Source organism: Hippichthys cyanospilos, chromosome 19, assembly GCF_059441005.1.
Source record: "Hippichthys cyanospilos isolate Australia breed blue-spotted pipefish chromosome 19, RoL_Hcya_1.0, whole genome shotgun sequence".
Classification (NCBI taxonomy): Eukaryota; Metazoa; Chordata; class Actinopteri; order Syngnathiformes; family Syngnathidae; genus Hippichthys; species Hippichthys cyanospilos.
In genome coordinates this window covers 14,575,997-14,601,175 of record NC_142387.1, presented here as the reverse complement: position 1 = coordinate 14,601,175, position 25,179 = coordinate 14,575,997, and the positions used below count along the sequence as shown (strand labels likewise).

Below are 25,179 nucleotides of genomic sequence, written 5' to 3'. Positions count from 1 at the left end.
TGCATGAAGTTCTCCTAAGTGCAGGTCGGGGGCCATTTGTGGCCCCCTCCTCACATTTTCACGGCCAGTAGCATGTACTAAAATCAGATTTTGTTGTGGTCTGCAAGTTATAAAAAAAAAAAGAAGAAAAAAAAGATCAGACAGCATTGAAACGCTGAATATTTTATTTTCATATATATAATATATATTTCAAAAATAAATTTTATATATATATATATATATATATATATATATATATATATATATATATATATATATATATATTTCTTAAATAAAAGATATGTATTTGAGAAATAAATGTTGAATTCATTTCAATGGATGTTTTAAATATATTTTGATGAAAATAAATATTTATTATAATAAAATACAGCATAAATACAAATAATTTGAATACAAATTTTATTAGAATATTTTTTCTTTTAATTCAAATATTTCGTCAGGAAAGGTTTCTTTCAATATAAGTTAGTTATTTTTCATGAACTATAAAAAAAAAAAAAACCCTTGCTGGCTCCGCCCCTTTATGTTGAAAGCAATAAAAAATGCGGGTTTTATCTCTGACCTTTTGTGAAGTTGGGCTTCCTTCATCAAGCTAAAGTTCCAGCGGGACGTTTGCATATGGAACGGGGCTCCGCCTCCGAGTTTGCGTTTCTGCTCTGGCAGCGCGAAGAGTTCCGAGACGTCCGCCGCCGCAAGTTGCCGGAGACGCAGCGGCGGAGGTTTCTCGAGGAGGAGCCGTCGTCGGCCGTGAGAATCCACGGGTGCCGCGAGGCCTGCTCGGCTCGCAGGCGCCGTTTCGGGTCCCATTCCAGCAGAGCCCGGATGAAGTCCTTGGCGGGATCGGACACGGAGGGCCAAGGCTGCGGGAGATAAGACAAGATATTAGCGGGGGGAAAAAAATCCTTTTTGAATTAATTTGCTTTTAATTTGAAAAGAAGACCGTACTCTTCCTTTCACAACCTTATATTAATTTTGCTTCTTCTTGTTAAAATCCTCCGTACCCCCTGAATTACCTTCACCTACCCCAATTGAGAACCGCTACACTAGCCTAATGCTAATACATTACATTGAGCGGCCTCTGCCTGAATTAATTTGTTCTTAATTTGAAAAGAAAAATGATCTGTTTTTGTCACGCCATTATATTTTCATTAGCATTCGCTTAATGCTAACACACATATGCAGACACAATAACACAAATGGGCAATAAGCTGTGTCATGTTCCAATTCGTTTGCTCTTAATTTGAAAAGAAAACTGAGCTGTTTTTGTCATGGCATTAAATCAAATTTGCATTAGTATTCGCTGAATGCTAACATACAAACCCATTCAACATTTTGTAAGTCACAATGAGGGTGCAATCTGTTCCCATTAATTTGCTCTTAATTTAAAAAGAACAATTACAAGGAACAGTTTTATTTAGGGCATTAGATCAAATTTGCATTAGCTTTAGCTTAATGCTAACACGCTACCCCTTGCAAAGTGAGCACCCCACTGCATCATGTTCCAATTAATTTGCTCTTGATTTGAAAAGAAACACACAATGCTGCCGTCGCAGCATTTCTAGCAACACGTTTTACAACCTCAGACCAATGCCAAAAAAAAAAAAAGTAAAAGGCGAGCCACAATGGGCGTTGAGTTCAAGTGAGCAAACAAACGCGTTGAATATTCATGTTCCTGACAATCAAGACGATTCTCCTTCTAATTCAACGTCGTTCAATAATTCATGGTGCTTCTCGGTCCGCCCAAAGGAACCGGTGACCTTTGCAGCCGGAGCCTTGTTGTACGGAATCAAACATTACCCCCCGCAAGTAGATTGAAGCGTCGCTTTGTTGTTTGCGCCGGACCACAAACTGACAAACAACTGGAACAATCAACAAAGGCCTCGCAAAGCTTTAATCCACTCTTCAATCCTCTCCTCCTCCAATCAAGCGCGCCGGCGTAAATCTCCGGCTTTTGCCTTTGGGGGCGGTCTCGGGCATCGTTTCTTCTTCCCGGATAATGACGCTTAATCGAGTGTGAAATCTACAACGGCGGGGAGCGCAAAAAAAAAAAGTCGGAGCTGATGAGCGAGCTCGCTCAAAAGTATTGGGACGCTGCCGCCGCTGACATGCCGCAGATTTTTCGGAGTCTTTTGGGCGCCGTTTGAAATATTATTGCCGCCAACGACCCCCAGACCAGCATTAAAATATTTTGGGGAATGGAAACAGAGAGGAATCCAAACCGAGTCCCGCGTCATGAGTCGTTCCATGTAACGTATGAAAAGATTTGGAAACTGCCGGCTGATGATTTCGCAAAGAGAAAAAACTGCTCCGAAATGAATCACTTCTGAAAAGCATACTGGATTGTATAGCTGCCTTCCTTTCACGTGGCGTTCCACAGAGTTCCATCTCGAGGCCCCTTTTGTTTACGTTGGATTTGCTGCCTGTGGATTCCAATAAAAGAAAAAAAGGACTTTCTCCCGCTAAGCAAATGGCAGATCTAACAGTGAGATACATGGCGTGCCAAAAAATGCGGTTATGCATCAGTTTTCACAATAACCAAATCACAGAAATCAGACCGATCATACTCTATAAATGATTGACTATTTCTCAAGAGTTATAACGCTGGGACTAAAATAAGCACCTGGAAGCCACACTGGGGGGGTGTTACCTGGCGTCACACACAACACACACACACACTAAAAGAAGTGTCAGCCGGGATGCTGAGCCTAGTAAAAAGTTTTGCTCTCCTCCTTCAGCGCTGCGGCGGCACAACAAAGACGAGTGTTGTTGTTTCCCCTGGAAGCGGGCCACCTGCAGGAGGGTTATCTTCTGGCGCGCAAATAAACAAAAGGCTTTATTGTGTTTGGAGGGAGAGGGGGGAGCCATACATCACGGCAGAGGAAGCGGAGAGCGCCTCCGATAAGGCGCCGAGGGCCCAACCTTGAGGGAGCGCTTGCTTCATTAAGCTACATCTTGTTAAAGCCTGAATAAGGACACCCCCCTCCCCCCATCCCGTCTGCGATCCATCCTGACCTGAGCGCAACGATTAGACGGAAGAGCGAAAGAGATTCGATAAGATTCTACAAGGCCATGTTGGGAACGTCAACACAATTATACTGTTATTCATTCATTCATTTGAGGAAGTTGTTTTTGAACCGAAATTGACATTTGACAAAAAATCAATAGTTTGGAAGAAAGATTTAGCCGAGATTTAAAGGAACAATGTGTGAAATTTAGAGCGTTTTTCATCACGGACAGCGGGAGGGGCTGCATTCACCATTCACCGCAGCTATTCCACACTCCCGTGTTGGTTGTTAAGAACACATTTTTTGACATTTATAATCATTTAATGTATTCCTTTTTCATGAAAAATGATCTTATACATTGTCCCTGACAATAATTTGTTCCATGTTCTAATTCATTTGCTCTTAATTTGAAAAAAAATAATTATATATATATATATATATATATATATATATATATAAATGTCACACCAGTTCAGAAACGGCAAGACCGCCGATGAGTCACACAGCTCGCCTTTGGTCCAGACGCGGCGCTCTTTTAAAAGACTTTCCAGCAGGAGGCGAATGGAAATGCAAAGAATAAGTGTGTTGCTGCTCATTGGCTCGCAGCTCAAGTCCCTTAATGTAAACATCAATACGCGGATGCAGGAGAGATTGTGCTGTCATGTACAATATTCACACGGCCGGCAGATGTGTGTTCACATTGCGCTCGCTAGGGGGCAGACTGGCTTCATTTTCTTTCCCCTTTTTTTGGGGGGGGGGGGGGCTCTGCCTTGCTGCAGATGTTTGCTTTGGGTCATCAAGACAAAAGTGTGCGGCAGAATGCAGTAGGAGGCGGGGTTGATCTTGTGGGAGGGTATTATTTAGTTTTACATCCGTCACACACACACGAGGTGTAAAAAGCCGCTCTTCCCGCTGCCCTGCTTTATTTCTCCATTTGAGCATTTATATGATATTCATCTTAAGACCCATGTGCGAGTAGGTTCTTTTCCTCACAAGCGGGGCGAGTCATTAGTGAGACTAAAAGGTCCAATTTTCCGGAGAGCTCCTGTGACGTGCTCCAAAATCGAAGGTGCCCATTGGTTAGCTAGGCTTCGAAATGAGGATCAAATGCAGTTTCAAAAGAAACAGAAATACGTGTCATCGTTTAGCAGTGGAAATCAAGTGGGCCTGCGCTAAAAAAAAACAAAAAAAAAAAACATTTTCTTTTCTGTGAAATTCCTGCAACTTGGTTTGCAACCAAGTTGCCGATATTTCACTGTTAAAAACAGCATTTTCACAGTGGTAAAAATATTGGTACCACTCTCGTCACCCCCCCCCCCCCCCCCCCCCAAAAAAAAAAAAAAAAGTCTGTCATCCCACTCAAAAATAAAAACGCGGAATTTTACAGGCTTCACCCAAATTACGTAGACAAGCTTGAGACAAAATAAACTAATCGCACAACCCAACGCCTAGTGTGTGTTCCCTATACACACGGTTGTAATTCAGGCACGTTCATTTTTTCTCCACTTAAATCAAAATTCACATTTGACCACGTCATCTGCCACATACGTCGGTGACGGACTGACGAACTGCCCACCTCTGCAGAACTATTCTCGCGTTGTTGAAAAATTGCTGCCGATAGACCTGAGTCATTCGACTAGCGATGCGAATTGTCCTCCCAGTGAGGACAAAGAGCGTCCTAGTATCTTAAAGATGAGGAATGAACGGTGAAATGGCTCCCCGCTACGTGTAGCGCTCTAACCGCAGCTGCCGGCAGCCTCCCAAATCCCCCCTGCAATCCATCTCCGACTCCTCTGCTCTGCTCCTCTCGCCTCCTCCCTCGCACTGCTGGGTAAACACATCAGTGTGACACTGTGGCGCATGCCCCCGGGCAAGTGCTGGTTGCACCTACGAGGAGTGTCGGTGTGTACGTGTGATTGTGTGTCGCGTTGTGCAGCAAACGGGGGGGGGGGGGGGGGGGGGGGGTTGGGGGGGTTAGCACGCAGGGACCCCTGAATGGGAGGTTTCGGGAAAAGTGCCAGTTGAGTCACCTTCATCTGACTGGTGAACTCTCAGGGAATCGCACTTGCGCGGATACAAAGATTAGCTGGCCAATCAGAAGCCGGTCGGGAGTCCCGGCATGTGCTGATTGGTGGGCCATCGGTCAAACCGCGTTCAGCGGATGGATCTACCTGTATTTCAAAGAGGAATGCGACAGGGGTAGAAACGCTAAATGCTAGCATGTCATGTTAGCAACTGTACCGGAGAATACTGTGCTGAACATTAACTACTGACCGAGAATGCTAACATGCTAGCATCGATCACATTATGTTAGCGTACCAGCGACTGACTTCCCATACTGTCTCAAATTTTGAGACACCTCCATTGATTTCCTGTGGAAAGCTACCATTTAAAAGGCTAATGAGATTGGGTTAAATGCTAACATGCTAGCATCGATCACATTATGTTAGCGTACCAACGACTGACTTCCCAAACTGTTTCAAATTCTGAGTCACGCTCATAAGATTTTTATTTCCTTCCCTGTTGAAAGCTACTATTTAAAAGAGTAATGGGATTTGATTAAATGCTAACATGCTAGCAATTATCATGTTAAATTAGTATACCAACTACTATTTTAGCAAACTGTCTCAAATTTTAGTCCCCCTTCTAAGAATTTTACATCATTCTCTATGGAAAGCTACTATTTAAAAGACAAACGAAATTGTTGTATGCTAACTGTATAGCCGTTATTATGCTACGATGCGATGTTAGCATACATACAACATAACACATCACAGTATGGTGATTGGAGTCATAATTATAGTACTAGCTACTATTTCAGAAGGCTAATTTGTCTGCTTCTACATTTAGCATGCTAGCATACCAAGTTAGCAAATCCAATGCTAACATCACTTGTTGACTAACGAATCTATAATCATTCTATCTTATGCCTTGTCGTAAAACACTATTTACAGTGCAAAGGCTAACGAGAACGCTAACATGTTCGCCGTTAGCTACAGCAGAATCTGATTGGATGAAAACGAAAATCAAACATTTACATAAATGTTCTAGGAGCGTTCACATACATTTTCTGGAAACATAATCATGAGAAGTACGATGAAATGAAGGGAATTGACTGTCGGGAATATTTATAATAAATTCAGTCTTACCAAAATTGGGATTTATCTCGCGCATGCCGACAAACGCTAACATAAACGGGAAACGTAACGCAAAGGAAAAGCCGAATCCAAATATTCAGCGCCTCTGTTCCGTCGGCGGCGGATGAGGTTAAACGCGGGGGATAACATTGCAAGGCCCGGGACTAAAATGTCAGATTACGGGCAAGTGAATAATCCAAAATCAGCGTGAAGGCCAAATCCCAAACTCACCTCCGAGCTCTACTGTTAAAAATACAGGCCTCGGCCGCCGGAGAACACGGGTTGCCCTTTTGTTGCCTTCTCCAGTGGAAGCGGGCGGGAGATTTGGGCTAAATTTAGCATATCCCCGTTCCGTTTTTCACACACACATCGCCAATGCCGCTGTTACGACATGCCCGCCGTACATTTTTCCAATTTACACCGGCAAAGAGCTCGGAGGCTTTCAAGCGCCGCTGGTGGGAATACTCCAGTGGCCGAGGCGTGACAAACTCCGGCCAAAGGAAGTCACGGCTACGGACTGCTAACGTTTTTAGCGAGTGGGACGTGTCAAAAGGAAAACCTGATTCTTTGTTGAGTTGGCTTCAGAACTCAGCCTGATACAGGCGGATCCCGCCTGCTTCGCACCCAAGGTGCCGATGCTCCTTATTAAAGACTCCCCCGACCATGACCGATTGCCTCGGTATTACCTTTGCGCGGGTGGCGATTTCACCGAAAAATTTCGGCACCTAAGAGTACTCGAGTCACAGCCGCGGATGGCAACTTTTTAAGAACTCCGACCGAGAATCGAAACTAGGAGCTATGGTCAAAGGCAATGACATTTGTTTAAAGTACTAACCATGAGACGCGCCTTCCTGTTTCAAAATACCCTAATTCATCAAATATAGGATGCTGCACCCTTAATTTTAGGATCAAATTCTGGCATTTTCTCCATAACAGTTTATAGGACGCGCCGACAGTTTGGCATCGATGTAAAAACGATAGCAAAACCGAATAAAGCTCATCTTTGCAAATATTTTCTTGTGTTCACATCTGTAACTTATATATTTGTTGTGTGTTAAGAGTGTTTCAAAGTTTATGATTGTGTGTGTATATACTAAAAGTCCGCAATTAATAAATGAGTCAAACGGAATACCTTGCCAGTCTTCATTGAATCAGCTGGAAACGTCACTTTACACGATCCTCTCCATTTTAGTCCTAATCCTGTGTGTGAAGACGGATGGACTTGGACCTTGGTTCTGTCTGCTCGCTTCTTTTATTGAAAGTAACAACCTGAGCTAACACGAGCTGCAGTTAGCGGCAACAGACACCCATTACGGTCACTCTTCCTTACATTTGGGTCATTAATCGGCACATTTGGGTCATTACGGTAAATCTTGTACTCAACACAACCACACAACCAAAGAAAATAGTCTGTAACTTACATTTCTACGAAAGCTGTACTTTCCCCGGAGGATGGACCTGTAGAGCCGAGTCCGCGTGTGTCCCTCAAAGGGCATGGACCCGCTCAGTATGATGTAAGCGATCACCCCGACGGCCCACATGTCCACCGCGGAGGAGTAGGGTTTCCTCAGCACCACTTCCGGGGCCATGTACTCCGGCGTTCCGCACGTGGTCCGTAAGGACCAATTGCTGCTCGTCTCGCTGATGTCTCCGCTGTGGGGACCTGGGGCCAGAGGTTGGGAATTCGGGTCAAACCGTTTTACTCGGCTCGGGTCCTGAATTTGAGGACATACGAAACAGTCGACTGGATTAGGACTTAAAGTGCGTCTTGCCTGTTTACGTTCAAAAATCCAGAACGAGCGCTTGTTTGATCCAGGAATATCTTTCCAAGGATGTCCACTTCTAGACCATTCCGTGACTTTACCAGTGTGAAGAACGCAGAGTGGGGTCTCAGGAACTTGGCAGGTACGGTCTTCTTTAAGTACGTATTTCCTAAGAACGCAAGTACGGTCTTCCCAAGTACATAAGAGCACGAGTCTCTCGTGATTCGAACGGTCAGCGTACTCGGAAACCGTCCTCTCCGTGGACGTCCTCGGACATTTTCCTGGATCAAACATCGATTGGGAATTTTTCCGTTTAGCTTTTCGAGGATCAACGTCTTACTTTGATTTCTGCCCGGCACTCCCGCGCCTCCAAACGTGGCCAATCCAAAGTCGGTCACCAGCAGGCGGGAGTCCGCGCCCGGGTGGTAGTAAAGAAGATTCTCCGGCTTCAAATCCCTGTGGGTGATCCCCAGCGAGTGGAGGTAGCCCACCCCGGCCAGGACCATCCGCAGGGCCCGGACGGAATCCCTCTCCGTGTAGTGCCCCCTGCTGACGACGCGGTCCAGAAGCTCCCCGCCGGTGGCCAGCTCCAGAACCAGGTAGACCCGCCGGCGGCCGTGGAACACCTCCGCCAGGCGGACCACGTTGGCGTGGTTGACCCGGCGCAGCACCGCCAGCTCGGCCGCGCACACCTCCCGGGCCTGGGGCGTCTCCACCTCCGTCACTTTGATGGCGAAGGGCCGGCGACTGGCCCTGTGCTCGGCGCGCACCACTCTGCTGAAGCTGCCGCGACCGATCAGAGCCTTGATGTGGTACCTGACCGGGCGGAATGGGAACGCCGATGAGTCGTCGGAGCGCGGCGGGCGCATCTGTCGGCGCATCTGGAGGAAACTCTGTTTCGTTAGGCCTTTTCGGGACACCATCAGATGCCGCAGACGTACAAAAATGAAGGCCGGGAGCATGGGCGTGTGCCATAAATGGTAAGTTTAAAATGTCCCCCCCCCCCCCCGACACCATTCGACGGAACCGTCAGCCACATAAACCGAGTTTTGAGGCGCGGACGTATTCTCGCTTACAAGAATTACCGGAACGGATGGACGTCGGTTGCCTGTTAGCATCCGGTGGCTGCGGCAGCTAGCGGCAGCTCGTGTTAGCTGAGGTGGTTACGGCATTATTCGCACTAAAAGAAGCGAGCAGACTGAACCGCTGTCCAAGTACACACACGGGATTAATAATCTCTTCAGGAAATTCCAAAATCGTAAAGACGGGTGGCTACTTTCACACTCGTTTCCTGACCAAATATGGTCAAAACAAATTTATGAAAAAATGAGCCGAGTGTACACACGTGGTCACGTGGTACAAAAAAAAAATGTCTCTCTTCACTTGCTTTAATTTGACACATGCTACCTGCTTGTTGGGAAGGCGATTCTGGAGAGTGAGACGCTCCACAGGTGGCGAGCTTTATGTTTTCACTCATTTGATGGAATAATTACAAAGGCGAGCGAAGATGCGCAATTAGCTGTTATTTGCCATCATTTGGGAGATGTTGGCACCATTTTCAAAGGAACAAGTGCTCAGCAGAGCCTCCAAATACTTCATCACAACAGAAGAAATTGGGAGATGAGTGAATTTCTTATTAGATGGCGTATATATGACAAGGGCTTGTTTCGGCTAAGATGGTTGTCGCTCGAGCGGAGGGAAATTAGTCAGACGGACGGCATAATCCGTGATTAATTGACACTTGAGGATTCCGAGGACTGCTTGTATTTTAATGGCCTCGTAATTAGAGTTGCTACGTATGGCGACGACAAGAAGAACCGACAGCACCGCGACCTTGAAGGGAATTTACAAAGCGACAAAACAGCTGGCTAGTTTCGTTAGCTTTGCTCACTAATACCACAGCTAGCAACGAAGCTTCACTGAGAGGTGTCGCGTTAGCATTTTGCTAACAAGATAACAGCAATGAGGTGTCATAGTTCGCGAAAACTTGCGGCTGTTGAAATTCAGCTGTTAGTGGGCTAACAGCAGCAGTGTTGGGTAATTATTTGAGGAACAAAAATCGCACCAAGCAAGGTCTAGCCAGTTCGTCTTCATCTCTAACCAGTATCAAGCTTCAAACTTTTCAAATAGTAATATAAAAATACATACTAAAGGACGCGGGTGACTAAAGGGTTGAATATATGAACAGATTTCGATATTTAAAATAATACAGAAGAGTCAATGGACCACCGCATAATTCGGCACCTAATGATTTTTTTTTTAATATATATAAAAAGGGATCTTTTCCATTTGTCTGCTGTAAAATTATGTCAGTGAAAATGCACCAGTGTAAAACTGTGTGGGATACAAATTTGTGTCGTGTTCCAATTAATTTGCTCTCGGTTTGAAAACGTGCTCCTGTCATGGCATTAAAACAAGGGTGTCAAATTCATTGCAGCGGACCAATAAAATAAAGATATACATGTATATATATATTTATATTAACTTGTAAACATCTTCAGATTTTTTTTTTTTAATACTGATCAAAACGTTGCGTCCACAAGATTGCTATTCATCATAAAACACTTCATTTTATTTTCAAAATGGATCTCTTTCTTATACTCAACTTAAACAGTTTGCGGGCCAGAACCGGCTTGCGGGCCATTTGTTCAGCTCCGTACGTTTCTGCTCTGAATAGAAGGCTATTCATTACACTGCCCCCAGCTGGCCAAGGCGGGCAGCTGCACAATGGCCATGCAAATTGTTCATCCCTTTTAAATTCTACTGAACGACTTTCCTTGCGGTATCATTTACTTACCTTGAGGTAACCCGAGCGTCAAACTTGTCCTTGTACGTGTCTCCTCTTTTCTCCCGCTGAAGGCTCATTTCACTCTTGCTTTTTGCGGAAAGCCATCCACTGGTCTTCTTCCCGTGCCGGTCCCGTTCCCGGGTGAAGGCCGCCAGCGCCTGCATCAAGTTCACATAGCGCCGCGGTTTCTCTTTATTTCCATTTTCCTTTTGGGACGGGAGCACCTTGCTGCTCCGGCAGCCCATCGTATGACTCAAGCGAGGTGGCGTGAGTGAAGTCGGGCCCACTGAGCAGGTGCCCCCCCCCCCCCCCCCAATCCCGAAAGCGTCAGGCAAACAGGAAAGCGCTTTGAAGCCATTGTCGCTGCTCGACTGTCCGAGGACACAATGGGACTTAAATGACAGGCGGTTGTAAACACTGCTTGTGCCATTTTTTTTTTTGAAGCAAATAAATTGCACATGCTTCAAAAAGCACCACATGACGTCAACTATCGCACTTGCTGTTTTCAAATGAGGACAAGCGTGAGTTTAATTTGTAATACTCGGTTTTCAAATATTTGTACTTGTAATGCGGGTACTTGAAATGGTTTTTAAATGCCGTGAAAGGAACGGGATATGTGTCTTTTCAAATTAAGAGCAAATTCATTGAAGCAGGAAGTGACTTATTGCTCAATAATGTTATGGTGGCTCTGTATTTCGTTTTATATGCGTTTCATTAGTGATGCAATTTTCCTGTAAAGACTCATAGCACTTTTTCTTATGAAAATTCAGAATGGAAAAGCTCAGCAAATTTTATTTTGCCATCGCAAACAGACATACGGGCCTCAAGAACCCAAGACAAAAAAGCAAAAACAAACAAACACAAAAAACATTAAAAGTGTCTTCAATGGTTTAAAGCCATGAGAGGAAAAGGGCATCTTTTCAACTTATGAGTAAATTAATTGGAACAGGAAACAACTCATTGCTGAATAAGGTTAGCGCGACGGGTGCAGGTTAAACACAAAATTTTTATTAAAGATTGTCAGGGAACAGCCCCGCCCACAAACAGCCAAAATTTGCATATAATTGACACCCACAGAAAATCATTAAAAATCACTCAAACCTTTTTAGATACTTGATATAATAAAAAGCTCTAAATAGTATTAAAATGAACTCATTCAATGCCAAGGACGTATTTACACATTTTTTTAAGAGTCCTGACATTCAATCCCAGATACTTAAGCAGTTTTTTGTTTTTTTTTCAAAATTTTTGTAGCCGCGGCTTCTAGACCGAAAAATACGGTATGTGTATGACTGTACGTATATATGAATTATGTGTAACGTGTTCATATAAAAATAAAGGGAACTGTTCTGACCTGCGGATTATCCACGACAAATACGTTTTTTTTTTGTTTTTTTTTACTGCCGCACTTATAAACCAGTTTGGCCTCCAGTCCGAAAAATCCGGTGTATTTTTTTCATGCGAACATTTTTCACAGGGTAGTCGGCTGAAAAAATATTCCGCCGCGTTTAAACGATTGGAAAAAAGTTTGATAAGCGTTGCTCCGAACGCCGGACGTATCCTTGGTTGCGTTGAAAGGCGCTCCATTCATCCGCGCGCGCCGTAAATAAGATTTTATTTAGTGGCAGTAAAAAGATTAGAGCGCGTTAAACAACGTCCTCTACGTGCCGCTTGGCTTTAACGCGTAGTAAAGGTGTTTCATTAAGATAAAAACTTTCATAATGGCCTTTTTATTAGCGGCATCTGTTTCATAATCCGCCTTTTCCCAATTACCGGTGGAATGGCGGCAGATGCCCGCCCTTTATTGTTGTTTTTACCGGCGTGCTCGCAAAAAAAAAAAAAAACAACAAAAAAAAAAACACTTAAACGTGTTTGCGAACAGATAAGATAAACTCACGGGGACGCTATCGTCGTTCATCACCAGCTAAGAAAAATATAATAATAAAAAATGTTTCCGCGCGCGAATAAAAACAAATGATTACTTGCAGCCACTAGCTCGCTCAAAGATAATAAAAAAAAAATGTCAAAGAAAAAAGTGCCCTCTGTGTGTGTGACACAGAATATAGTATACTGCTTTTTTTTTTTTTTTTTTTTTTTACGGGTTGTCAAATTGAGACAAAATGGCGGGATGCTTGGGTGGACATGTTTACACGTGTCTTGCATCACCGTTCTCAACACAGACACTGCTAGCTTAGTTTGACACTGACACGCACGTGCGCGCACGTACAGCTAAATATTTCATTTCACTCGTTGGAAAATGTTCCCACGACTCACGCCAAAGATATGCGCGCACGCAGAAAAACACACACAAACACGCAAACGTGTAAACGCACGCGTGCGCTTACACGCGCAGAAACACACACAAAGATGCGCATGCACACATTCATGCGCACGTAAACTGCGCAGACACACACAGATATGCAACACACATGCGAACATACACACGCGAAACACGCAAACAATCATGCGCGCGCACGTAGACAGACACACACAAATACAGACACACAAATGCACACACAAACGTGCACGCACACACAAACATACGTGCATGCACACACACACACACACACACACACACACTTACTTTATAAGCATTCATGCAAAAACAAACAAACAAAAAAAATGACTAGCTATAAAATGTTAATGCGGGGACACATACATAACATTTTTTTTTTTAACCATACAAAAACACTTGTGATGCATTGAAAAAAACTGGCAAAAAATGGTCCAAGCTCCGCAAATGGCCGCAAACACTTTTATTCTGATTACTTTGCTTATTTGTATGCAGCCTAAAGCAAATTGGAGTTGTTTGTGTTAACGTCAAAAAAGACAACAAGTAGGACACACAGCAGTAGCTGAAGGCAGTACATGTAAAAAAGAAAAAAACAATTTAAATGTACAACAAAAATATTTACAATTGACAATAGCTATTATCCGTCAAAATCCTTGTAAAAATAAAACGCGAGACAGAAAAAGTCTATTTTTTTTTTTTTTTGCAGGCATATGATTTATTGCATGTGGAGTTGAAGTTCTCAATTATTTAGCTTGGCTGGTGGCAGAAGCACAAGCGACGGCGGTCTAATATGTGCAGGACATCCATCACCGGGACACGCTTTCACACTCGCTCGTCTTGCTCTCAAACGCACTTTTTTGCTGTTAGCTTCCGGCTAGCATGACATCATTTTTACTTATCCAAACATAGGAGTCACCTGGACGCACAATTCATCTCAGGATCAAATTCTGGTATTTTCAACGTTACAATCAGTTTCTGATAGTGGGGGATGTAGGTGAAAGTCCATGTATTATCAGTCCATGTCATCACTGCTATCTCCCCCCTGTGATTAGGTCGCAGTGCATGCGATTAGGTCCAGGTGCCTGCTTTTTTTCTTACAGCTACAGGAGACATGTCCTCACCCTTTATTCACAAACAACTCCAACAGAAAATATCCATGTCGACAAAACTACATGTTGCAAAAATAAATATATAGAATTATTCTAACATGGATATCCGTAAAATACATATTTGTTGCGGGTTAAGTGTGTTTCAGAATTCCCGAATTGGGAGCGGTCAGCGACTGCGGCGCCAGCATAACGTTGAATGCGCTCGACGCAATTTTACTTTTTCCTCGCGACGCGGCTCGAGTTCTAACCCCAAGTCTATTATTGTGTGTGCATGCCAAAAGACGGCAACCGATAAACGAGTGAAACACCTTTTCGCATGTTCTCTAACCATAACAACCTCGGCTAACGCGAGCCGCGGTTAGCCGCGGTTAGCCGCTAGCAGCTAACCGACCTCTGCCCTCTCGCTCGTCCCGATACGGTGATTATTTCAAGTAAGAATGCGGCCGACATAAAAATGCGGATCTTGGCTTACGTAAGTTAGCATTGATAGGAAAAAAAGTGCGTCTTTTTTTGCGATTAAGACGCAAATGGGTCATTTTTCACAAGAAGAGGCCTCGCTTGAACCGAAAGCGGGCGAGGTACAAAAGACGCCGCGGCGGGAAGAAAAACAAAGAGCGGCGTGTGGCCGCTTTGTGTCTTTAAGCGGCAGGGCAGGAGCGGCGACAGATGATCCCCGTCCTCCCCCGTCCGCGCCGTGATCCGTCACTGGCAAAGGTGACGGGGGATCAAATGAATCAAGCAAAGGCCTCGCAAAGGTCACGGCCGCCTTTGCCGCCCACCCACCCCGCGGGAGCAAAAACCCCTGTGCGTGCGTGTGTGTTATGTGGGGAGGGAAGGTACACTACATGCTTCAAGTGACACAATTCCCTTTTTTTCTTAGAATGAAACAACACACACACACACACACACACACGGGGGGTTTGGCTGTCGTAGTGGGGACATCTCGATGACAAAACCTAGAATTTGGTCCCCGCCCCATCCATACACAGGCAACAGATTGCCCACCGCTTATCTCGACCAAAATCCAATTCAAAGCTGGACTCGAAAAGCAAGTTTGACCCTCATAAAGAGGTCTCAACTTGTCCAACAGGTCACCACAAATGCAATCAAATTTGGCCCCCCACCATGTAGAAAAAACAAGGAGCCCCTCCCCACCAACACACACAATTTTTGTTTGAGGTGGTCATTTTGGGAAAGTCCCGCAAAATTAGCAAATTAATACGCATTATAAAAGACTACATGAATGCGGATTTTTTTTTTCTCAAATATTGTGAGCGACAATCAAAAATGTCTACCCAACTGCTTAATTGCGTCCAATTAAGATGCGCCGAGGCACGTCAATGTCACGTCCACCGTCGTACATCATCGTCACAAAAGACGAGCCGGGCTAATTGGCGCCATGACGCCCGGAAGTCTCGCAATTAGCGTCTGCTCGCGCGTCAACTTTTGTCCCGTCGCATTTAAAGGGGCGGTACGCGTTTAATTTGCCAGACTGACAGACGGCGCCACGCTGACACTATAAATGATCTTAAAAGGTCCGTCTTAGCTGTCAAAATACATTTGAGTGCTAAGTGTCGGGGAAATTTAGCAGAAAAATATCTTCGACTTGGAGTTTAGACATTTGGAGGAATTTAAATCAGAACAGTTTTCTTTTCAAATTGAGAGAAACTTTATTGGAACATGAGCTCATTCGGCTTGAATTCTATTTGTTGTGGATCTTGACGACTCGAAGTTGAATTTAATTCCAAATACTTTTTAAATGTTCCTTTCAAGTGTTTGGCTAAAGCAGTGCTGGGCTAAAAGAAGGCGGGAAATTCATTGATTATTGATTTTTATTCATTTCGTGGGAGTGATCGGCGTTTTGAGAACGCTTATATTCTATTAATAGTTTGACTGATGCATTTGAACGTTTTGTTGCGATTCTCTTGAGCGGAGCGCCATCTGGTGGATGCAAGCCCAGCTATTGTAGCTTCTATTCTATGCGCCTCATTATGCGGTGCGCTTTATACATGAAAACAGTTTTAAAATAGGCCATTCATTAAAGGTGCGCGGCGCGATTTATTTTCTGCATTTACTGAATCAAATACACGGCGTGTTACCACCACAAATCCAGTTCCAAAAATACAGGTTTTATGTCTGTTTTGTGTTATGCTGAGGAGCACTGATCTCAAGTCAGCATTTGAGCGCCACTCCGCTAAGCTAGCTCGGGGCCGTCACAAAGCGGCGGCGGCGGCAATCGACAGCGGGGAATCAAACAGAGCCGGCGCCGGCGCCGTTCCTCATCAGCCGACAGGCGGACCGATCGCCAAAGACGCCTCTTTAGCTCGCGGCAAAATATTCCTCCGCCGCGCTTCCGATCAGTGATGAATGCTAACGTTAAGTGCCGAGCTAATCATTTCTCTACGACGCGATGGGGAATTCCTGTTGGTGGTTGATAAGACGGCGGCGGCGGCGGCGGCGGCGGTACCGGAGAGGGCCCCGGGTTGTTGTTGTCACAACAATGCGGCGAGGTGAGAGGGAAGCCATGTTTTTGCCAATAGCTTTCCTGGCAGATGTTCTGGAAAGAAAAAAAAAACCCAAAACGTTCATTGCTTTGACCCTTACATACTGTTGGGGTCATTCAACAAGCCGAAATGTCATTTGGAAACCAGAAAATGTGACATGCCGAATTGTTATTTTATTGAAGAATTATATTTGAAAAACGGCATTTTTATTTCAATAGAAAACTCCAACTGAGTTGCACCATAGCGAATCGAATTGCAACTCACGTTTATTTATTTATATTTTTGACTTTTCATTTGTATTTTTTTCCATTTGTGTGTTTACTTATATTTTTAATTATTTAAATGTATTTATATATTATTTAATATTTTTACTTCTGAATTCCCCTTTATTTTTCTGTTTGTTAACCATTCATTTGTTTTAAATTTTATGTATTTCTTTTTATTTTTACTTATTTATTCAAACATATTTTCAAATATCTATTTCTTTTGTCATTTTTATTTATGTACATCTATTTCTTCATTTGTATTTTCATCCATCTATTCATTGCATTTATATTTATGTGAATTTTTACTCATTTGTTCAGTTCAGTTATTTCATTTATTTTTTATTATTGGTATTTATATAATTACATTTATTTTGTTTATACTAGACAGCAATAAAAAAATAAATTGCAAAACCAAAACTCGCCCCCAACCCCCAAAAATATAAAAAAAAAAAAAATACACACACGATAGGTAAATCGGTAGATGCGAATTGTGCAATATGCAACAGTCACATAAATAATTTGCCAGCACATTTGCCACACGGATGACGAATACGTAAGCGGGAAATCGATGGACGCCGCAAAGGTTATTGGGAATTTGAGTCAAGCGTAAGGCCGGATAATTTGATGAGGGAAGGGCGACGATGACGAACGGATGAAGAACAATTGATGCAAAGTTGATGAAGGACGGCTCGGCCACGTACGGCCGAACGATGACGAACGGATGATGGATAAGTTGCGGAAAAAGGGCGCGTCGGGCCCCTCCCCCGCCCGCGGACTCCGGCGACCAATCACAAAGCCACATTTCACGCCGCGCCGTGACAAAACCATCGCTCCTCGCGCCTCTCAATATTTATCACGGTACACTTTCCCGCCCCGGCGCAGCTTGGCCGCCGCCGCTCTCGGCGGCCGCATTTATTTACGACGCGCTCAAGCGCCGCCTCGACGGAAGCGCGGGCGCGTTCATCACCCGAGAACGCCGGGAGGTGCTGATAGGGACGGGTCGCCGGAAGGAAAAGGTCGGCGGCTTCCAGAAGAGGCCGCGCCCACTTTGCATATTGACTTCTGAGACCGATGTCCATTTGTTTGATTCCAACATATTTTATTCGGTTGAATTTACGTTTTTAAAATGACTTTGTGTTAAACGGTTGAATTTAAAAAAAATCACGTTATCGGATGTATTTCGAACGTAAAAGAGTTTCTTTTTTTTAATTTGTATTTTTTTCCATTCCAGGCCACGCCCACCTCGCATAGTCACTCAAACTTGCTTGCTGATTGTTAAAATTGTAAATTTCTTCAATGGTTTTAAATGTATTTTGTTTTATCTTGAATCGGAGCGTTTCATTAGGCTAGTTAGCATTAGCGGCTAGCTGTTAAATTGCCTGGATGTAGACACTATGTATTGTTTTCCCCATTACGCTAGTTAGCATTAGCAGCTAGCTGTTGAAGCAATTGAATTTTTACAAATTGTTTCCTTTAACGTTATGCAGTTAGCATTAGCAGCTAGCTGTTGAATTGACTCCATTTTGACTATAATTAATTTTGAAAGTGGCGGCAAACCGAAACGGGCGCCCGCCTGAAAGTCACCCCGCGTCCGGGAAGGCGGCGAAGAGGCGCCAACGCCGACGGGCTTGCGGCCAAGCTGTAATAAGGAAGCAAATGGGAGCTTGTTATCTGGCGCTTAATGATTGGGCGGCTGATTATCAAGTGTCCGCGGGGTCACCGGGTCTCGCTTTTAATTCACCGTCTAATTGGCTCAGCTGCTCCTTCAGCGGGCAGGAATTAAAAGAAAAAAAAAGAAGAAGTCGTCCTTTGGAACTGCCGCAAGTCCTGCAGCCATTTTTTGATTTAATCCAACTTTGACTTGATTTTTTTTTCTCTCTACCACTTCACCTTTTTCCACTTCCTCGGCTTGCTCCTGAGGGGAGGAACGTCTCCAATAAATGAATGAAATTGTGTCCACTATAAGACGTTTCTCCAAAGTAAAACACCGCCCGCGTGACTAAGAAACCAATGAGGGCTCTTCCCATTGAGACGCGAGGACAAAGAAAGACGTGGAAATGAACAAATGAATGAATGAATGCGGCGTTATTGCAAAGTTAAAGGAACTTATGCGGCTCCGCAGATGGATTCGTTTTTACAAAGTAAAAACCCGACTGACGAATGAGTAGGGACCTTTCCACAAAAACAGCAAAACATCAACGATTTGTGAATGAATGAATGAATTTTCCTGAATTAGACATTTCTACAAAGTTAAAACAACTCATAGGGCAGATGAATAAGTGAAGCCATTTTGGAATGAATTAGGACTCTAGCTAGTAAATGTTTAATTAAAATGTAGCATTCTATGTTTATAAATATATATATTTAAATAACAAAATAAGAAATACAAACATATACATTAAAAATATAAAAAACAAAAATCATTTACATAAATTACTACACACTTTGATAAAGAAATACATCGATATAAGTTAAAAAAAAAACACGACTCAATGTAATTAAATGGTGACCACCTGCATCTTTAATATTATTCGTAATTCCTTTTGTTTCGTTATTCTATTTGCATTTTCATTAGCGATTCTATTTGTCTTATACAAGGGAGTGTTGTTTTCCTTGCGGCATAATTGATCATAGCAACAACGGTGCTAATTTTAAAAATGATTCATAATGCACTCAGCGAGCGCTCCTATACGTTCACATTAATTGAAAACTAAATGAAAAAAACAAAAAAACACCGACAAATAAACGTCCGCCTCCCGCCGCGACGGTTGCTAGGTACCCGGCGCCTTAATTTCACTTGGAGAGGAAAATGGCTCGCCTGCGTTGCTTTTGTATATTAAGACGAGATGGCGGCCATCTGTTGTTTTTGCTGTACGGCTCTGTTGACGCATTAGTTCGAAAAAAGCTGTTAAAAAGTTCAAGAATAAAAATAAGAGCGTGCCGTGCGCTCGGTGGAACAAATAAAATAATCAGTCTGGAAGATTGATTTTCTTTCTTGTTCTTTGGTCTACATACATAATAAATATATATATATATATATATATATATATATATATATATATATATATATATATATATATATACGTACAGCCCCCCCATCTAGACTTTGTCGGCAGTCAGGAAAGCCGGCATTCACGCGTTCACGCACTCATCGGTCGAAGAGGCACAAAAGCTTTTCACGGCCGCAAACGAAGACCAGCATAATAAAGACGTAACAAAGCGATGGGACTCGGCCGAGCGCAACTCCCGAGCGCCACCCGGGGGAACGCGCGCCATCTCGAATCCTCGGCGCCCAAGCAATCAGGCGGCCAGACGTGACGGAGTTGACCCGACAAAGGCGTCTTATTACCCCGCCGTAATTGGAAACGGCGCGCTAGGACGCGGCCATTCCATTTGGAATATTTACAAGTCAATAAACGTTTTGCGTTGGCTTGGCGCCGTCCTTCACGCCTGCGCCCGGCAGATAAGACGGAGGAGGTCAAAGAGAGCGCTAAACACAAATTGGCACAAAGCAGATCATACGTGGACGGCCGGAGGACTCGGTTCGACATTAGCGTTAGCGTAAATCAAGTGCCGGATACCAATCGGGAGCGGGAGGCCCTCTAGGAAATGAGATGAGCTCCAGGCACGTTATTGCGATAAAAACCTAGCTCGGCTCTTCCGCTGGAAATAAGATCCACCTTGGTCACCTGGGGAGTACAAAAACAAGCGCGTGCGGATGTAGCTACACGCTAATGTTTCACGCAAGGTCAAAATCAAGCGCTATCCAACCGCCGCATGAAAATAAACGGGATCGTTTGATGCGACGAAAAGTATTCACGCCACTTTTTTCATGAAAATTCTATACACGACACCTTGTAATGACTGCATGAATTTTGTTTAGCAACTAGAAATCACAGTGCGCTGTAAGTGAAACCCTAAACCAGCCCAAATTTGGAGGATTTGAATACAAGAAAAAAAAAGATTTTAAAACATATAATTAAAAAAAAAAAAAATTCAACGAACAGCCCCAAAAACCTCACTCGCCCCTTCAGCTAGCTACCAGCTAACTAACTGATTCAACTATTTAACTTGCTAGCTAACTACCCAACCATTTAACCCAACTTCAAAAGGATGCAAAATATTAGACTAATTAAAAAATGAATGATTGATGATATTCATTCGGTATATAAATATTAAAGAAATCTGACTAACTAGCGGACTAACTCAACCAAAAAAAATTAGATTAAAGAATGAATGATGGAATGAATGGCCCAACACTCACTCATCTTAAAAATATTAAAGCAATTTGACTAGCTCGCTAACTCATTTGAAACTAGCTAACAAGCTACCTAAGTTGACTTGCTAAATAACGCTCCAGCTAACTGGACTAAGTAGCTACATGGCTAATTTGATTAGCTAGCTAATCAACTGCACTTCAAAGATTTAAAATAAAATGGACTAACAAAAGAACAAACAACGGTGCGAATGAACAAAAAGCTGAACTAAATAAAGGAGCGTGATTATAAAAGTTAGACGAGCGTACCGACGAGCAAAACGAACCAGCTAGCCAATTAACCAACCAATTACCGCACTGACCATTTTAACATTTAAACATTTCTAGATCCATAAAGTCCTAAGTTTATCCCTAACCGAAGTACTTTCGCTTTGTATCGATCATCCTCTTGAATGCTAACTGATAATTCCGTGTCTTACGCCAAGCTCCCAGCATGCTTTGCAGGGCCGCTAACAGACCCGCTGCTGGGTTTTGCGTTCGTTTGCTTTGATGGGAGAAGGGGTAGAAAGAAAAAAAAAATTGTAGGGTTCACTCGGCGAGCATCTGCTCGGCCATACGAGGGGAGATAAATCTGCAACAGGCGTGATGCATCTTCATTAAAGTCAGCGTTCAACACTGCTCGCTGATATCTGCCAAACTGTCCAGATGCCACATTTAAGCTTTGCGAGGGAAGAAAGGGAGCTCGCGAGGGAGGGGGGAGTTTAAAAAAAAAAAAAAAAAGGACGATAGGTTCGGACACGGGCGAGCGACTCCATTTGGGAGCGTTTCGTGCCACCGCCGCATGAATTTAGACATCAATCTTGCTTAAACAATTACAGGCTAAGATGGTCATTTGCATAGCGCTGCGAGGTTAGCGGCACAACTAGCACACAGACGTTAGCTATCGTATTAGTCCGACAAACTCAATTATTTGTCTGAAAAAAAATAGTGCTGGTGGAAATAGCCGCCTTATTTGGAAATGCATGATAGAGTAATTGTTTGGTTAGCTCCAAATTTAATTTCTAGCCATGCTACGGACATTAGGGATTTCTGAAGGAGCGCTAGAGTCAGACATTTTGTCTTAGTTTTTGGTCTCATGGAAATAGTTGATACAATAATTTAACCAACAAATTGAATCAATAAGTAGCTAACTAACTAGCTTAGATGCTAAGTAAAAATGTTGATTAGCTACCTAGTCAACTGTCGAGCATGCTAGCAGACCAACGAAAATGCCAAAAAATAACAATTGAAATGATAATTTCAAATTTCTTAACTTGTTTGCCCCTATGCTAACTGGGTTAGATGCTAATTAACGCACAGATACCTTTAAAAAAAATTGCAGATTGCCTAAAAACTTAGTTAAATAAGCTTAGACGCTAAGTAACACACAAATACCTGATTAGATAACTTGCTAACTATCTATTATGCAAACCAACAAAATAACTAGTACTCCAAACATACAATTTAAAACAATTAATTATATAGCATACTATTAGAGCGCTACATAATTAAAAGATCATAAAAAATAACTAACTAGCGCAGTACTCTATTCGCTAATTAACTGGTTAAATATTAAACAATCAAGCCACACAACTAAATGGCTAACAAAAACACCACGAGGACTTAAAAGGTAAAAAAAATGACAAGCTAACTAACTTGTTGATTTATTAGCTAAGGCCTTTCACGTGATTTTAGCGACAGGCTAGCTAAGTTACTAGTAATCTATTTGTTGCTGCTCTTAGCGTTATCAGAGATTTGTTGGATGAAAACAGTTTGGTTGAACATTTCTTTTTATAAACCCATTTATTTGATGTATAATGTGTCAGTTTTGCATTGAACCTTTGCCATTTTGACATTTCACAGACTGATCCGCCACGTACTCCCCAAGATAAATCGAGGTTCACCACATTGCGACGTAGCTAACCATCCCTGAGTCTCGCATCGAAGCGGGAAGGACACGACGGTGGATGACTCCCGTCCGTTTTTGTTCACAGGAAGCCGATGGCTATGATGTCGCCGTTGACATTTTGCTACACCTCCGCAAAATGAGGAATGCGCGGCGCCGTTCGCTCCCCACGTTGGGCGGAAGGTCGCCGCTATTTGCTGCTCGGCACAAAATAAAGGAGGTGACATTTGAAACGCGACAATGCCAAACGTTTCCGCTATACACTGACACACACGCACGCAAAACACACACTCCACTGCATTTTAGACAAAACCCGTAATTTGGGGGTCATGTGTGCAATTTGTAAGGACGGTTGACTGTCAGCCAATCAAAAGCTGCGTGGATAATTCACAGGCCATGCAATACCGTGTCCCAGCTCACGCGCACAAATACACAAAATTCACAGTATTTACGTGGACCTGCGGTAAAACTTGGGACTTTAGCTTTCCACACCCTTAAAATAACTTCTGCATCGTTTGGGTAACGAGGACACAGGCTACGTCCTCCCAACTGAAAACGTCCCCATGATATTGGACGTATTTAGGTAATATGTCCCTACAGACACGCACGAAAAAATGGAAGAAAGAGGGCTGCCAGCACGGTTCAAGATCACGTCGACGGGGGGCATCCTTCACACAGGCGAGGGTGTGGGGGGACGCCTTTATGTGTCGCGCCGTGTCGGCTTAATGACTGACGAGCGCTGATTTACGGCCACCGCAGTGGCGCCGTCTGCGACAAATGACTTCATAACGCAGCCTGATAATATTTCCATTATTTTCCATCATGAAAGGGGACCGCGCTAAGGGACGTCTAACAAACAGCTTTACATGCCGGGATGCGAACAACACGCATTGTGACTCTGGCGTTGCATTGCGCGGCCAAAGCTTTTCTTTCTTCCGCGTCGTCATGACAACATGTTGACGTTCGATACTCAAGTAAAAAGAAGCTTAAAATGTCTAAGCGATGTGATTTTGACAGTATCGGGTTTTGCTGGATGAAAGAGTAAATGGCCGACGATTAATATTTCGATGTCGATAAACATTGCGTCCGATGAACGCGACGTTGATTTCAAAGTCGAATATGATGCGTCTCGGACGCGGGGACACGGGCAAACAAGAGCGCCGCTAAATGGCCGTGCCGTTTTGAACTTTGACGCGTCACCATCTGGGTGAAATTTCAGCTCCCTAGCGTCATAGGACTATAAAATACCGCACAAGGGTATATGAACGAGGAACTTGAAGACGATCCTAATCATTCGAATCGGTTTGAGAGTGAAGGTTGGAAAACATGCAGGATACCGGCCCTCGAGGACCGGAGTTCCACAACTGTGCCTGAGCCCACGTTTGCTTCCTTTAGCCTGACTTGAAACCCAACTCTCGCTGCACTACGCTAAATGTTTTTAAAAACACACTCAGCCACTCATTTGCACTCACTCACTCACTCACTCAGCCGCGCCCATCACAGCAGAGTGTTTACTGTCGTTCCCGTCGGCCATATTGCGAGGCGATCCGGGCGCTTTATTGAAATGATGAAGAGCCTTCAGACTTTGGCTCAGTCACGCTTATGAATAATTCATTGAGATAATGACTCAAATATTAATAATACAAAGAGTCATCTCCCGGTTATACGCCAATAAATGTCCGACAGGAGCCGCTCGGATCACCTTGCGATGTCATTTTCACCACCGGCGAATGGATTTCTTTTCACTTCGGCTGGCGGATGGATTATGAAACTCCACCAAGACCGGGACTTGCGTAACATAGATGGGATGTTCAACCAATAGCCAGGTTACAAAATTTGGTTTTCCCAACCGTCGAAAACTGGCACTGGTCACAAGTATTTTTCTGTCTTAAAGTTAGCACTTGATCCAACTCGATTTGAACTTTGCCCTTTCGGACTCGGACTTGGACCCTTAGGACTCGAATTGGACTCGGGATTTTATGATTGACTTGACTTGGACTTGGGCCTTTATGACTCTAACTTGACATGGACTGGGGTCTTTATGACACCACCTTGACTTGGGACTTCATGACTGACTTGACCAGGACCTTTATGATTCTGGCTTGCCTAGGAATCAAACCATTATGACTCTGACTTGACCAGGACTCTGACCTGAC

The 25,179-nt window shown here is 43.6% G+C and overlaps 1 protein-coding gene across 4 annotated transcripts in view; it reads right to left on the bottom strand.

Moving 5' to 3' along the window:
• Positions 1 to 25,179, bottom strand: part of LOC148408048 (serine/threonine-protein kinase H1 homolog) — a 75,271-nt gene that overhangs the window by 7,191 nt on the left and 42,901 nt on the right. Inside the window, exons 4-8 of one of the 4 annotated variants that reach the window (XR_015863675.1) lie at positions 16,560 to 16,649; positions 10,700 to 10,848; positions 8,243 to 8,718; positions 7,561 to 7,802; positions 560 to 857 (exon numbers count right to left, since the gene is read on the bottom strand). Coding sequence is in view for 1 of the 4 variants with exons in the window: in XM_088402285.1 (XP_088258411.1) it covers positions 585 to 857; positions 7,561 to 7,802; positions 8,243 to 8,718; positions 10,700 to 10,935 (1,227 nt within the window). In the remaining 3 variants the exon portion in view is untranslated. Of the gene's footprint in view, positions 1 to 509; positions 858 to 7,560; positions 7,803 to 8,242; positions 8,719 to 10,699; positions 10,936 to 16,559; positions 16,650 to 25,179 lie in introns of those variants that run through there. The other 3 variants (XR_015863676.1, XR_015863674.1, XM_088402285.1) reach the window with 3 other exon arrangements.